The sequence below is a fragment of the Rhinoraja longicauda genome, chromosome 3 (genome assembly GCF_053455715.1).
Source record: "Rhinoraja longicauda isolate Sanriku21f chromosome 3, sRhiLon1.1, whole genome shotgun sequence".
Taxonomy (NCBI): domain Eukaryota; kingdom Metazoa; phylum Chordata; class Chondrichthyes; order Rajiformes; family Arhynchobatidae; genus Rhinoraja; species Rhinoraja longicauda.
The window spans coordinates 68,386,388-68,403,804 of NC_135955.1; the positions used below are offsets into that span (position 1 = coordinate 68,386,388).

The following is a 17,417-nucleotide window of genomic DNA, read 5'->3' on the forward strand; positions in this document are numbered from 1 at the left end:
CACGTTGTTTGGTTTAGTGATATTGCATAGACAGGCACTTTGGCCAACTTTCAATGCCGGCCATCAATCACACGTTCACACTAGTTCTACGCTATCCCTTCCAAATAGCTGCAGGATTTAAACCCTATACCTTCTGAAAAGTTCTCAAATGAGAGACAGCAGATTCACCAAGTGCTCTTTAGATTTAGCTAAAGGAATCAAGGGATATGGGGAAAAAGCAGGAACAGGATACTGATTTTAGATGATCAGCCATGATCATATTGAATGGCGGTTCTGGCTCGAAGGGCCTACTCCTGCACCTATTTTTCTATGTTTCCATGTTTCTCAGGAATGAAATAAAAGCAGAGTGAAACTGTTCCAAGATTTAACTTGGTGCAAGGGAACTGAGCCAAACATGTATGCACATTGGAAAGGAATTCACGTGGTAAGTGACATTTTCTCTTGATTGAAGAATGATAGGCAGTGATAGAGTGGTTGATGCTTGGATGACTGTTGTCTGTCTTTATGATTTGGAATATGTGCAGATAAAAAGTTCAAATTTGCAGATGACAATAAACATGAAGGAACAACTGTGAAGAGTTTGACTGCAGGAGTGCATGAATAGCTGCTGAGAGTGAGGAGACAACAGAGGAGACAACAGATACTGTGGTTAGAAAAGCTTGAGAAATCTGGGCTTCATTATTGATAGAGTATAAAAACACTGATTTTGTATTGAACTATCATAATAAGGGTGGCTTTCACTTGTGACATAATCTGTGTTGCATGATGATGATTTGCACCTAGCTCCAACTGACACCAATAATTTCACAAGTGACTGATGATCCTTTCAAACTTCAACAGTGTAGCCATGTTGCTGTTATGATGACTAATTGACTTCTGCTAATCATCCTGGAGATAATTACTGCATAATGCAAATAGATTGATGTGTTCATCTGTTCATACATTGGCATTTCATGTTCATAGTGGATGCTGGTCAAAACTCTGCCGAAGGGCTCTAAACTGTCAAATTTCTGATTGCATACATTAATCATGTAAAAGCAATGCAAGAACAATACAAATTATTTTTGTGTTTATTATGCACTGCTTTGTGCTCTTAGATGGAGGCAAAGAAAATTAGTCTCTCCCACACAACATTATTTAACCAGCTGCATGTTTCTTGTTCATAATGCATGTTGCAAGTTCCTTTTACCTTGTATACTTCAGGCATTGCACTAATATGCAGATTAATCAAAGTGCTGTATGAAGATGTTAATAACTTCAGATTGCAAACCATCAAAGGGAAAAGTAAATATAACTTTATTAACCATATAACAAATAAGGTGATACAGTTATAAGCTATATTATGCTGCACAATATATAAATGTATTCACTACTTTATGTGTATTCTGCTGCAATGAAATTAAATATTCCTTTCAGGTTGTAAATATGTTTATTTTCAAAACATTTCAAGTACCTATTTAGCCATTACAGCCACAGTCTTTAAATTCCATCTAGGCAGACTTCCCTTGATTAAATCCTTTTTGGCTCAATAGGTACTTTCTTTCCTTCATCATTAAAAGTCATTTTTGAATCTGTCAATAACTTCAAGTAAAATTCAGTCATAAATGCTATATTTCTAAACAATGAATATTTCAATTGTTCGTTTTGTACAAGTAATGCATTGTGCTTAATGGGCTCGCATTTCCATTATAAAAATTAAACATTTAGAAACCATAGGTCACACCTACAATAGGTGCAAATATTGTTCGTAAACCGTATGTGTATGAATTAAGATGGGACTTAAACCTTGCATCCCAGGCAAGCCAAGCTTCAAAAGCTTATCTTAGTTGCATTTTAAAAATGAATGTCAAACCCCTTGTTATTTTGTCTTTAACCTCGTCTAACAACGTCCTCATTGACTATAAATGCACGTGAAGCTATCAGGAATACACAGACAACAAAATATTGCAAATGACTTGTTTGCCGATGCTGGATTCTACAACAAATTCTGAATTGAAAATGATAACAATCTTCACATTTGAAGATCTGCTGTTTTTTTTAAACTATCATAATACTGCAAGTGGGAACCTTAAGAAAATGTTCATTCGCTCCACTGTACAACAGATTTCTAAATAAATACAAATATTCCCAAAATAGTCAGTGTGTTCTTTTACTGTTTATATGGATTCCATCAGATATACAAAGAATAATTGATAGCACAGATTTTACAAAATCACTGTGTCTTAAATAATTACTTTAAATAGCAGCCAGCACACAATTAAAAGTCACTTCAGAGAGCACTGGAATGTCAATGTAAATGTAACATTACACAGGAAAGTGGATATAAAATAAATCAAGCACAACAAAATGCTTTTTGTGTTTTACTGGTGCAATGTAGAATATAATTTTCCAACGTACCTTTTGATACTAATTAGATATTTAATTTGGTAGACAGTTGCATGGTAAACTTTGATTAGAAAATATTCCAAACTGGAAGCCGAGGTTGTTTTCTCATTTAAATGAGGGCAGGTTTGGCACTTTAATGCTGATGTCTCCTATGTTAATATTTCGAGGAATTTCCGGAAGGTTTATATTTTTTACTGCTGACACAGCCCTGGCTGGAGCTCCCGCAAGACCAGCCTAAACAAGGATGCAAATATTTAAAAATTAGAAGAGTACTCAAGAACACAATCAGTTTTCAGAAATATTTTCTTGAAGGGTGGGTTGAAAACACCGAGTTATTTTTCATTGTTCATTACTTGCAACAAATGAAAAATGCACTTTTTAAGAATTTTGGTATTGACTGCTCCTAACTTTTGAAGTAATATGGGACATTTATGTGCATTATATTCATAGTCTGTTCCTTAACCAGACTGGAAACTTTCCTCAGGCACCTGAAATATTCAAAGTGTAATAAATCAATTGAGTTATTGCAGTGACTTAAACAGGTAATACACTCAACAGCCCAAGAATATTTTGAGAACAAACAAAATGTTGTATTTTGCATTATTACAGATGTAAAAATAGAATGTTTTCACAAGATATATTTAGTATTATCTGCAAAAAAGATTTATCATTGTTACTGAAATTTCAATGTTTCCAGTGACAACATCCAAAGTGCTCTCTTAAAAGAGAAGCAAAATATTATTTTTAAATTTTGACGATCAAATCATAGAGCTATACAGACCCTTGGTCCCACCTTGTCCATTCCCACCTTGTCCATTGTCTGGAATGTTGTGTTGGGCTAGACACCACTATCATCATTTGGCTTAGAGCCCTGTAATACCTTTGTTTTAGTTATCTTCGATATCTAGTCTATGCTTGGCTTCTCCATTGTAGACAAGGCCACATGAGCATCCGAATGTACTATGCGCTCCAAAGTAGAGGAGCACATGAATGCAGTGGAGCAGGTTGGAAAAGGGGCAGGTAAACCTCTGCCTCATGTGGAAGAGCTGTTTAGGATTCTGGATGGTAGTGAGGGAGGATGTGAAATTAGGAAACTTACCACTGACTTCTGTAAACCCAGCAATCCACAGCTACCTCAACTATACATCCTCCTACATGGTCATCTGCAAGATTGCCATCCCAATTTCCCATTCCTGTGACATCTGTTCTCAAGATGAAGCTTCTCCTTTAGAGCATCTGAAATGTCCTCCTCCTTCTGGAAACAAGGCCAGTTGATAAGAGCCCTTACATGCATTTCTTCCATTTTCTACATATCAGCTGTCATCCTCCACTCTCCCAGACAGAGCAGCCATAGAATTCCCTTGTTTTTTACATATCACAATACTAGCTTCCACAACCAACATCCTGGCTTTCACCATTTCCGTCAGCTCCAACATGATCTCAACCCCAGTCATATCTTCCCCCGCTTTCTACAAGGACCACTCTCTAACCTCCTGGTCTGCTCATCCCTCCTACCCCTCCCTGGCACTTTCCCTTGCAATCATAGGTAACACCTGTCTACCCACCTTATTCCCAACTACCATCCAAGAACCTAAAGAGCCCTTCGAAGTGAGGCAGAGGGTCGCCTGTACTTCTGAAGGCACACACTGTATTCGGTGCTCACAACGTAGCCTCCTCTACATTGGAGAAGCCAAGCACAGACTAGATTACTATTTTGTGGAGCCCCTGCTGTTTGCAGTGACCATCTTGTGCTTTCAGTTGTACGCCATTTTAACTTTCCTTCATATTCTCACACTGATTCATCTATCATTGGCCTTCTCCTGTTCTACAGAGGCCAAACACAAACTGAATGAACAACATCTCACATTCTGCTTGGATAGGCTAAAACCAAAGGTATGAACATTGAATTTTCCTATTTTAGGCAAGCTACATCCCTGGTGTTTTCTCCCACACACCCACCTATCTAGTTTCCTTCTCTCTTTATCTACCTTTCCCATCTCCTCCCCTCCCCCACCTGGTTTCATCTGCACATCCGCTCCCCATCTGATTTTACCAATCGCCTACCAGCTTGCGTCCCACTCCTCCCCCAAACTGCCATATATTGGCAATCCTTCCTCTTCCCCATCAGCCCTGATAAAAGATCTTGGTATCTGTTCAAATCCTGGAATGTAAATTAAACTGTTGACTTTCAAAACGCAGATCACAAGAGATCTAGTAATGAATTGAGGCTGTCACTTTTACAACATATGCAGACATACTTTTTCCCTGCACTAGGAAAATGCTAGTGGTTTTAAACATTTCAGGTGTTTCTTAGAACAGGTTAGTGTTAATCTTAACAGCAACGTCTGGCAGGGCCGACCTATCCTCGCACCATAATCATGACATAAGATTATGGAAACAATGTAAGTGGATCTTTATATTTGATGCACAAAAGACTGCAGTTGCTGGAATCTTGAGCAAAAACAATCAATCAGCTGAAAAGCTCAACACTCGGGCGGTATATATGGAGGGAGGTGGACATTTGATGCATTGTGTTGAGACCCTTAAGATTGCAGTAGAAGAGAGATAGCTGGTACAAGGAGGTAGAAAGAAGGTAGGAGTGGGACAAGAGCTGGCAAGTGATAGGAGGATCCAGGAAACGACGGGTTAATTGGCAGATGGAAGAGGTCAAGGTCAGAAAGGTCACTATGGGAAGGAGAACTAAAAAAATCTACCAACCTGGAGCTGCAGCAGGCTGTACCAGACAGAACACAAGTGTTCAACGAAGCGGTTACCTAGTCTATGCTTGGCATCACCCACATATAAGAGGCATTATTGAGAACACTGAATGTGATGGATGAGGTTGGAGGAGGTGCAAGTAACCCATTGTCTCACTTGCGAGGGCTGTTTAGGTCCCTGAATGGAGGCAAGGGAGCAGATGTTACACCTCCTGCAGTTGACTTGGGAGGGGCAGGGATGACCAAATCAGGAAGTCATGGAGAGAATGGTCTTTGAGGAAAAACACAAAGTGGTGGGCAGGAAAAACGTGTCTGGTAGTGGGGTCATGTTGCAGCTGGTGGAAATGTTGGAGAATGATGTGTTTGATGCAGAGGCAGGTGGGGCGAAAAGCAAAGACCAGAGGATCTTTATTCTATTGCTCAAGGGGTTCCATTGATCTTCAAGGGATATTCTTACCATTTATACTGTTCCAACAACAACCAGTCACTTGTAGATATGTCTATTTCATACAATCCTACCATTGGGTTATCAGAACAAAGAAATGGTAACTGCTTATTTAGCCAATAAATGCCTAATAAATTAAACAAATATTCGTAGGCTGTACATTATTTTACATAGGGAGAGGTAGTACCTACAACAATCTTAGTCAACTTTGCTGTGCTTCCCTCCATTACAATTTCAAATTTTAAAAAAGCATTTTTTATAATCTAGAAGGTCATACTAACCTGTATGGACACAAAATGCTGGAGTAACTTAGAGGGACAGGCAGCATCTCTGGAGAGAAGGAATGGCTGACATTTCGGGTCAAGACCCTTCTTCAGATTGATGTCAGGGGAGTGGGCGGGACAGAGACAGAATGTAGTAGGAGACAGTAAGACTGGTGGGAGAACTGGGAAGGATGGAGAAAGAGAGAAAGCAAGGGCTATTTGAAGTTAGTGAAGTCATACCCCAGCAGTATGAAGATTGACTTCTCTAATTTCAAATAGCACTTGCAGTCTGAAAAAGGGTCTCAAACCGAAACGTCACCCATTACTTCTCTCCAGAGATAGCCTGATCCGCTGTTACTCCAACATTTTGTGTCTATCTTCTATCTCTGTCCCGCCCACTCCCCTGACATGTCTGAAGAAGGATCTCGATCCAAAACATCACCCAATCCTTCTTTTCAGAGATGCTGCCTGTCCTGCTGAGTTACTCCAGCATTTTATGTCTACCTTCGATTTAAACCAGCATCTGCAGTTCTTTCTGCTATTAACCTGTGTACGGTTTCAAATGTAACATGATTCTATAAGTGGATATGGTCATTTGCATTTTGATTACAATGACAAGAGAAAATTCGTTTTTGTTTAAAAACGGAAAATTTAGGTCCCATAATTACTTGGAAAAATACAAATAATCAGCAATAGTTAGCCCTCTCAAGAAAGTATTAACTCATCTGACAGAATTCATTGGCAAGTGACTCAATTCTGAACATTAACCCACTTCCCTCTTTCAGATGCTGTTAGGCCTTTGTATGTGTTCTTTGCAGTTCTACCTCTCAACACATAAAAATGTAAGTTTAGGATGAAGAGTTCATGGCCACCATGGAAGTTATCCTGTTATTCCATAGAAATTGAGGACAGCAAAGCAAAGTGATGACATCGCAAATTGGAGGCAATATTTTAAAGAAATTCATGCAAGCAATTTCTCATGATGCATTCAGGAATTATAAGATTATTTGCAGATATACTCTCCAACAAGACTAACTAATCATGCATGTTCATGCAGTTCAAGCAAAGGGATCACCAATCGCGTTAACATTTTCTGGAAATTCATCTGCAAGAGATCAGCTAACATTATAAAAGGTATTGCATAGAATTAATACTATGGATACAGCAAGTTTAAAAATATTAATTCTTTCAGAACAATGACAGGTTGAGAATTAGAGGACACCATTAATGTGAGTAATATGCAGAGTGATGGAATTTTTAAATTAGAATTAAAATGGTCTTTATGTAAATTGATGTTACAAACTAATATGAGTTTATTGCAAAATGTTCGAGAAGCACACTGAGCAGATGACCAAGAAAAGCAAGGAAAATGTTCAAAGAAAATAGAATTTGGTTAACCAAATAAAAATATTACAATGAAAATTTAAATAACAACTCACTATAGAAAAGTTACAAATTAGGTGCAGAAGATTTGATAGGTTCTTGAAGAAAATAAAACACGATTAACAGCCAGGTTTTAGATAAACACCCCTGCATGAGAATTAATGTATGGAGAATTCTACTGTATAGCTTGTTTTAGTCAGAATTATAGATGGATGCGTAACTGTAAATGAGTTTGGTGAGTTAAACCATGCTCCTCATACAACAAGCATTAGATAAAGAATGAATGAAAATCATAATGGTCACAAGTGATTAATGTTCCTAGTCTGATGATACACTCAAAGGATTATATTGCATGCATGCAATTACAAGATAGAGAAAACAAAATGAAGTCTGCAAGTAGGAGAACAAAATAAGGAGAAGCCTATAGGAAGAATTAAAGTACTTTAACATCTATACCTCATAACGTCCCTAACATGAGACATATGATAATGAGGTTCCCATACAAGTGACCCATAACTCTGACATCATTTTGCTTTCTATTTGTGAACAACAAGAGGAGGAGTTATGGTGGGCCATTTAAAGGCAGCAGTACCTGAGAGATTATAGTAACAGAATCTATCTGTCCTGTCTGGGAGATTGAAAGATAAAAGTCTGTAAGAGAGAAGAATGGAAATTGCTAGAAAGGTCACCAGTTTTTGGAAAGTGAAGAATAACTTCAAGATGACTAAGGAATAAAAAGATGTACTTTATAATGTTATACACAAATAAATGGAGAACGACTCGAGTCAGTCCAATATCAGACCTTCTCCCCTCCCATTTCATTCAACAAAAAGTATGGACACAAGTATGTTCCATAGTTTGCTGCTCCAGTACTTGATCCGTAAAACATTTATCTTTTATGTGAAACAACAAACAACAGTTTACTATATGTACATCATGAAACAAATTGCAGCAAAGTTCAACCGTGTTCCCCCTCAAGCTGATATCACAATCACAATCAGGAGAAATGAAATTCAATGTTCTTTCTCCCCATTCGACTCAGAACCAACAAGGTCAGAAACAAGTCATTTAACAGTACAGCACCCCAATGATCCAATGCTGGAACCTTTCTACTCTAACACTTTAAATACCAATCAAAGGGGATTACACAGGAAAATCTACTAACCCATTCAACAGAGAAGCCAAAAGCTCTTGCAATTTATCTTGTATAAATGTGATAGGATATTCTACCTTCTTTTACCAGTGCTGGCTCGAAGGACTGAATGGCCGACTCCTGCACCTATTTTTTATGAATACCCATCAGATACAGTATGGTGTGATTGAGAAATTCACTTAGAAATATCCAGACATGTACATTCAAGCCAAGTTGTGAGAGAACAGAGATAAGTGCTTTTAATGCCACCATGGCAGACTTCAATTTTCAATTTCCTAACCCTACTCCTCTAACAGCTAAACTTTAAGACAATTTAAACAGTTTAATTTTTACTCCAAATCAATTACACCAATGTGAAATTTATGCAGCCTGTCGCTTTACAATGGGGTTGTAGAAAGAACAGCAGTAATGGATCTTAGCTCTTCAGAAGGTCAATTCTGTCTGAGTTATTTGATCAATTTGATCCAGTGAGAGATATCAACTCAAAGGCCAAATCATCAAAAGGAGGACATTTCTCAACATTATAACTCCCCAAAGCAGGAAGCATGCTTTATAAAATTGCTAAGATGCTTCAAATCTATATACTCTCTCTGTAAATAATCTTTTACTGCATTTTAATGAACGCTTTATTGGGGCCCAAACAGTTTTAGTATTACAGCTCCAGTTTTAAGAAAACTATTTATAATTGGAGCACTCACCTGGTTTTTGTTACTGGCAAGGCAGCTGATCTTCTTGTAACCTGGCTGCATGCAAAGATCTTGATGATTCACAGATCTTAAAACTGATAACAAGTTGGCCAGTGTGCAAGTGACAAATACTGAACACATGATATCAGTGAGATGTGGCATAATTAAGATACAACTAAAAATCACAATTTAGAATTGCCATTCTGTCCAGTTTGTTTTACAGTCTGATCTAAGCAACTTTGGACAAAATTCTTGATTAGTAAGAGCGTCAAAGGTTACGAGAAGGTAGGAGAATAGGGTTGAGAGGGAAAAATACATCAGCCATGATCGAATGGCAGAGCAGACTTGATAGGAGCAAAATTAGGCCATTCAACCTATGTCTAATAATCTAAATAAGAAAGTAGAATCACCAATCAGCACCAGCACACTGAAATAAGGAGGCAGCTTTTATGGACTGATAGAACATCCAAAGTACTGAGTGGGTGAGCTTCGAAAGAATGTTAGCCCATGATGATTCAAAATTAAAAGTGCAACTACATGTATTCATTTTACTTCTGTCTAATTCCTTTATTTTCCTTTCCCTTCCCCCTCTCCAAACATCTTTGACTTTCACTGTATTTTTCATGTCTGTCGATATTCAGGGCAAGTCAGGTCATTTTGGAAATAAAGCAGAACAAAGGGGAATCTGGGAGCAACCATCTCTCCCTCCAATAGAAGCACCCAGCGAAACAATTCTCATTCGCAAAGAGAAGGTTATTGAAGAGATTTCTGCAGAAAAGTTAGATCAAAATAGACTTGTAAAGCAGAATAATTATTCTATTGGCAGCAATGATATGGATCGATCCTGAAGAGAACAATTTTCAGGAACTATTTAACAAGCTACTATGTGACTCTACCCTGACCACAGTCAAGGCAAAGGAACTTGAAGTTTATTGATTGCATAAACGATTTCTATTTTTAAGAACGTTGAGATGCATGAGAAAAGACCATTTAATACTGTGGCTTATGTGGAAATTCCAAAGCTCATTTCATGTTGCTTAAATTAAAAATGCACTCTCAACACTTCAAATGTAATTGCAAATGTTTTAGAATGTGGAAGGTACAATACAAGTTTAGTTCTCACTTGGTACCAAATTACTTGATCTTGCCATTGCAAATAATCTGAATTTGATATCGGTTGGATGTCAAGGAGAAGTCATAACCTTTCTCTTTTAAACGTCACAGTAGCCCAGTATCTCATTTATACTAGTCGTTCCAGTCAGTTTTATGAGGACTGGATACTGGGAACTACAGGTTTGCCATGTCAAAGGACTGAATAATTTACATCTGTATTCTATAGAATTTTGAATAATGAGAGATGATTACATTTAATGATAACAAATTTCTTACAGAAAAAGAATGGATGCAGGAATGATGCTTCTCCTGGCTGAGGTATTTAGAAAAACTGGCCAGTCTTAGATAAGGTAGAGGTCATTGGGGGGCAGAAAATGAGGGGAGATTTCCTGGGGAGAATTTTGGAATTTTCGACCCTGGAGGGCTGTGGACACACAGTAATTGAGTTAATACAATATCAAGATTGATGGATTTCTGCATATTAAGGGCATCAAGAGATACCGGGATAGAGCAAGAAAATTGGATTGGGATAGAAGCTCTGCCATCTGGTGGAGCAGGCTCAAAGAGTCTGATGGCCTAGATCTGTTCCTCATTTGTGTTCTTGTGTTCTTTCCTGATTGGTATATTTGGTGTGTCAATAAAGAAGCAAGCAGAGCAATAGTTCACAAATTCTACAATAAATGACATCAACCAAATGATAGACAAGAGTTCTTAGTCATAATAAATAACTGATCGGAAGACAGGATGATATAAAAGAGTGAACATTTGACTGAATAAGAATGATACATACCTGTGATGCACTTCTGGCCATTAAGACAGGAGCTTCCCTCAAAGTTAGAAGCCAAATACTATTAGATTGAACTTTACAAAGCATTGTTGGGCACTAATCCAGTGTGCTGTCAAGCTAATCATCTTAAAAACACTTTGATCATATAATTTACAAAACACACGGTTTTAAATCATTCATGAACATCTGTTTTGCAAAGCTACGATAATGCAAAGCAAGTGCAGATACCATGTATAGAGTTTTTCCCCAAAAGTAAAATGAATAGCAGTACAGTGATCAATCAAACAATTTGTTCTATTATAAACAAAGTACATTACCAAGACCATGCAGGACAAATCCAATCTAGTTAACTATCACCCAGTCTACTCTCCATCACTATTGAAGTGATGGAAGGCATTATCCACAATCCTCTCCAGCTGCACTTGCAACCCACTACTTTGCATTTTACAGGTCCACACAGCTCTACACCATATCACAGCCTTTCTCTAAAAATGGAGCAAGGAACAAAATTCCATTGGTGAGATTAGATTGATTGATCCCGACACCTAGCCAACTGTAACCAAGGAGTCCCAGCACAAGTAAAATCAATGGAAATCAAGAGGGGGGGGGGGGGGGGGGGGGAGGATGTTTATGGCTGTACATTGCACATTGAAGATGGTTGTGTTTGTTGGATTGTAATCATCCCATCTCCAGGGCTTCCTCAGCCTCTTCATGTTCAGTTACATTAATTATATGAATTCCATCCTAAAGTTAAAAGTGGGGATGTTCAAATACATTTACAACTACTAAGTTAAACTGTGTAGGAAGGAACTGAAGATGGTGGTTTAAATTGAAGATAAGACACAAAATGCTGGAGTGACTCAGCGGGACAGGCAGCATCTCTGGAGAGAAGGAAGGGGTGACATTTCGGATCAAGATCCTTCTTCAGACTGAGAGTCAGGGGAAAAGGAAACAAGAGATATAGACAGGGATTCAGAGAGATATAGAACAAATGAATGAAAGATATGTAAAAAAGTAACGATGATGAAGGAAATAGGCTAAACGCAAATTCGAGAACCAGCATCTCATAGTTCGCTTGGGCAGCTTACAACCCAGTAGTATGAATCTGATTTCTCGAACTTCAAGTAACCTCTGAATTCTCCCTCTCTCCATCCACCCCCCCACCCAAGTTGCACCAGCTTCTCGTTCTCACCTAGCAGACAGCTAACAATTGCCTGTTTCCTTTATCATCGTCACTTTTTTGCATATCTTTCATTCATTTATTCCATCTCTGCGTCTCTTTCTCTCTCTACATTCCTGTCTTGATCTCTCATTTCTTCCCCCCCCCCCTGCCTCTCGTTCTGAAGAAGTCTCGACCCAAAACGTCACCCATTCCTTCTATCCATAGACGTTGCCTGTCTCGCTGAGTTACTCCAGCATTTTGTGTCTATCCTAAGTTAAACTCTTTGCTGCATCCAGTGAGACCTAGATAACATTCAATTATGAGCTGACAAGAGGCAGTAACATCGTGCCATAAAAATGCTGGGCAATGATAATCTCCAAATTCTCCATTATCTACATCCTGTGCGTCACCATACACGTGGCTTCTCTTCTACTACCCTTAATAATCATTCCCTCTGCCACCAGAGCACAGTGGCAGCAGTGGTACCATCTATGAAAAATGCAAGGTGGTTGGTTATTTGCCTGGATTACTTGAATACATCACTGAGATTTTGATGATTACCAAGACTCAGGACCTACACCACTGTGACAGACAAGGTCAGCATGGAAATTCCACCAACTAAGTTTCCCACAAACTTAAGTACTGGGTCTAGATGCTGGAAATCCCAATTCTACAACACCGTGGCAGTAGTCGCAAGAGAAGGACTTCAGTGGCGACAACGGCAGAGATGACAGCTCAACAATATATCAAGTGCAATTAAGGATGGATAATAAATTCTAGCTTTACCATCATTGCTCAAATCCTGAAAATAAAAATAATTCTTAAGACCCTCTGTTTAGCTCCAAAATTTAAGCTGCAAACAGAGTTATTTGGGGGCATCACAGTTGCTTATAGGGACCATGAATTCTCACTATAATAAACAAAATTATACATCTTGCCTTGCCACAGAGATGCTGCTCTTAAAGACTCAATTATATTGGATATTTTTTAATCATATTGCCTGGAATCAAGCCCTTAGACCCATTATACTTCTAATGGCAATTAAGTATGCATCTAAAATAGCCCCATTTTCTAATACTCAGTCACACAGCAGTGAAATAGGCCCTTCGGCCCAACTTGCCCACGCTGACCATAAAGTCCCGTCTACACTAGGCACATCTACCTACATTTGGCCAATACACCTCTAAACATTTCATTTTTTTTTCTTCATATTTCAGATACAGCGCGGAAACAGGCCTTTTCGGCCCACCAAGTCCGCACCGCCCAGTGATCCCCACACACTAACACTATCCTACACACACTAGGGACAATTTTTACATATACCCAGACAATTAACCTACATTTCCTATCCATGTACCTGTACAAATGACTTTTAAATATTTTTATTTATAGTACCTTCTTCAACTACAGAGTCCGACGGCATGTTCCATATATCCACCAACCGCTGTGTGGAAAAAGTTACCCCTCAGATTCCCGTTAAGTCTTTCCCCTCACACCTTAATCCTATGTTCCATGGTTTTTGATTCCCTTCCTCTGGGCAAAAGACTGTGCATTTACCTTATCTATTCTCCTCAAGATCTTATACCCTCTCCAAGATCACCCCTCATCCTCCAACACTCGAAGGAATAAAGTCCAAGCCTACCTAACCTTTTCCTGCACCTCAGGTCCTCAAGACAAGGCAACATCCTTGCACTTGTTCCAGCTTAACACTATCCTTCCTGTAGCAGTGTGACCAAAACTGAACACCATATTTGAAATGTTAGCTCTCCAATGTCTTGTACAACTGTAACATAACATCCCAACTTCACTACTCAATATCTTCATAGATGTTGGCCAACTTGGTAGTTAATTGGCTTCATGGATGGAAGCCAAAGGTGACGGTGAAAAGTTGTTTTTCCGACAGGAGGCCTGTGACTAGTGGTGTGCTTCTGGTTTCGGTGCTGGGCCCAGAAGAGGACGTTTCCACTAGTGGGAGAGACTAGGACCAGAGGTCATAGCCTCAGAAGAAAAGGACGTTCCTTTAAGAAGGAGATGAATGGAAATTTCTTTAGTCAGAGGGTGATGAATCTGTGGACTTCATTGCCAGACAGCTGAGGAGGCCAAGTCAATGCATATTTTTAAAGCAGAGATAGATAGATTTTTGATTAGTATGGGAGTCAGGGGTTATGGGGATGCAGGAAAATGGGGTTAAGATATATCAGCCATGATTGAATGTCGCCGTAGACATGATGGGCCGAATGGCCTAATTCTGCTATTACTTATGATCTTACTGTTTGTGAATTATATCAATTATGTTGATGAGAATACAGATGGCATGATTGGCAAGGTTGTAGGTGACATTACAGTGGGTGGTATTGCAGATGTTGAACTTAGTTATCAAAAATTACAGCAGGATCTTGATCAGTTGGGCAAGTGGGCTGAGGAATGGTTAACGGAATTTAATGTATATAAGTGAAAGGTATTGCATTTTGGGAAGTCAAACCAGGGTAGGACCTTCACAGGAAATGGCAAGGCCATGGAGAGTGGTGTAGAGCAGAGGGATCTAAAAGTACAGAAACAGTTCTTTGAAAGTGGTATCATAGCCAGATATGGTGATCAAGAATGCTTGCAGTATATTAGCCTTCATCAGTCATGGTATTGAGTATCGAGGTTGGGATGTTAAGTTACAGTTGATAAGTTTTAATCTACAAATTGAGAGGGAGAAGGGAAAATCGGAAGTGTCAGTATTACAGTATAGCAAAGGGGATTACAGAGGCATGAGGCAGGAGCTGGCCAGATTTGACTGGAAGGAGGCCCTAGCAGGGAAGATGGTGGAACAGCAATGGCAGGTATTACTGGGAATAATGCAGAAGTTGCAGGATCAATTCATCACAAAGAGGAGGAAAGATTCTAAGGGGAGTAAGAGACACCCGTGGCTGACAAGGGAACTCAAGGAAAGTAAAAAAATAAAAGAGAAGTATAACATAGCAAAGAAGAGCGGGAAGCCAGCGGATTGGGACTCTTTTAAAGAGCAACAGAAGATAACTAAAAAGGCAATACGGGGAGAAAAGATAGGTACGAAGGTAAGCTGGCCAATAATATAAGGGAGGATAGAAAAAGCTTCTTTAGGTACGTGAAGAGAAAAAAAATAGTTAAGGCAAATGTGGGTCCCTTGGAGACAGAAGCAGGTGAATATATTATGGGGAACAAGGAAATGGCAGACGAGTTGAACCGGTACTTTGGATCTGTCTTCACTAAGGAAGATACAAACAATCTCCCAGATGTTCTAGTGGCCAGAGACCCTAGGGTGATAAGAGGAACTAAAGGAAATTCACATTAGGCAGGAAATGGTGTTGGGTAGACTGATGGGACTGAAGGCGGATAAATCCCCAGGGCCTGATGGTCTGCATCCCAGGGTACTTAAGGAGGTGGCTCTAGAAATCATGGACGCATTGGTGATCATTTGCCAATGTTCTATAGATTGAATCTATAGATTCAGGATCAGTTCCTGTGGATTTGAAGGTAGCTAATGTTATCCCACTTTTTAAGAAAGGAGGGAGAGAAAAAACAGGAAATGACAGACCAGTTAGTCTGACGTCAGTGGTGGGGAAGATGCTGGAGTCAATTATAAAAGACGAAATTGCGGAGCATTTGGATAGCAGTAACAGGATCCTTCCGAGTCAGCATGGATTTACGATGGGGAAATCATGCTTGACTAATCTCTTGGAATTTTTTGAGGATGTAACTAGGAAAATGTCAGGGGAGTGCCGGTGGATGCAATGTACCTTGACCTTTAGAAAGCCTTCGACAACGTCCCACATATGAGATTAGTGGGCAAAATTAGAGCACATGGTATTGGGGGTAGGGTACTGACACGGATAGAAAATTGGTTGGCAGACAGAAAGCAAAAAGTGGGGGATAAATGTGTCCCTTTCAGAATGGCAGGCAGTGACTAGTGGGGTACCGCAAGGCTCGGTGCTGGGACCGCAGCTATTTACAATATACATTAATGACTTGGATGAAGGGATTAAAAGTAACATTAGCAAATTTGCAGATGTCACAAAGCTGGGTGGCAGTGTGAACTGTGAGGAAGATGCTATGAGGTTGCAGGGTGACTTAGACAGGTTGTGTGAGTGGGCAGATGCAGTTTAATGTGGATAAATGTGAGGTTATCCACTTTGGTGGTATGAATAGGAAGGCTGATTATTATCTGAATGGTGTCAAGTTAGGAAAAGGGGACGTACAACGAGATCTGGGTGTCCTAGTGCATCAGTCACTGAAAGCAAACAAGCAGGTACAGCAGGTAGTGAAGAAAGCCAATGGAATGTTGGCCTTCATAACAAGAGGAGTTGAGTATTGGAGCAAAGAGGTCCTTCTGCAGTTGTACAGGGCCCTGGTGAGACCGCACCTGGAGTACTGTGTGCAGTTTTGGTCTCCAGATTTGAGGAAGGATATTCCTGCTATTGAGGGCGTGCAGCATAGGTTCACTAGGCTAATTCCCGGAATGGCGGGATTATCGCATGTTGAAAGACTGGAGCAACTAGGCTTGTATACACTGGAATTTAGAAGGACGAGAGAGGATCTTATTGAAACATATAAGATTATTAAGGGATTGGACATGCTAGAGGCAAGATACATGTTCCCAATGTTGGGGGAGTCCAGAACCAGGAGCCACAGTTTAAGAATAAGGGGTAGGCCATTTAGAACGGAGATGAGGAAAACCTTTTTCAGTCAGAGAGTTGTACATCTGTGGAATTCTCTGCCTCAGAACGCAGTGGAGGCCAATTCTCTGGATGCTTTCAAGAGAGAGCTAGATAGAGCTCTTAAAGATAGCGGATTCAGGGGGTATGGGGCGAAGGCAGGGACAGGGTACTGATTGAGAATGATCAGCCATGATCACATTGAATGGTAGTGCTGGCTCGAAGGTCTGAATGGCCTACTCCTGCACCTATTGTCTATTGTTGTACACGACATTGGCGAGGCAGCTTTACGAGTTGTGTTCAGCTTTGATCATCCTGCTCAGGGAAGATTGTTGTTAAGTTGGAAAGAGCGCAGAAGATTTACGAGGATGTTGCCTGGACTTGAGGGCCAGAGCTATAGCTAGAGGTTAGGCAGGCTGAGACTTTATTCATAGGATGGCTGGAGGATAAAAAGGGGTCTTGTCAAGGTGTACAAGATCATGAGGTTAATAGATAGGGTAAAAACAGTATTTTGCCCATGAACGAGTGGGCATGGATTTAAGATGAGGGGGGAGAGATTTAACAGGAAACCAAGGGGCAACTTTTTCCACTCAGAGGGTGGTGGGTATACAGAATGAGCTCCCAGAGGAAGTAGTTGAGGCAGG

General features: G+C 39.8%; 1 protein-coding gene across 2 annotated transcripts in view; it reads right to left on the minus strand.

Annotated features, from left to right (window-relative positions):
* Window positions 1-1,328: 1,328 nt before the first annotated feature.
* Window positions 1,329-17,417, minus strand: part of ap3s1 (adaptor related protein complex 3 subunit sigma 1) — a 59,025-nt gene continuing 42,936 nt past the window's right edge. Inside the window, exons 6-7 of one of the 2 annotated variants that reach the window (XM_078396317.1) lie at window positions 7,786-7,844; window positions 2,495-2,619 (exon numbers count right to left, since the gene is read on the minus strand). In XM_078396317.1, the coding sequence (XP_078252443.1) occupies window positions 7,809-7,844 (36 nt within the window). In that variant the 3' untranslated portion in view covers window positions 2,495-2,619; window positions 7,786-7,808. Of the gene's footprint in view, window positions 2,620-7,785; window positions 7,845-17,417 lie in introns of both variants that reach the window. The other variant, XM_078396318.1, reaches the window with a different exon arrangement.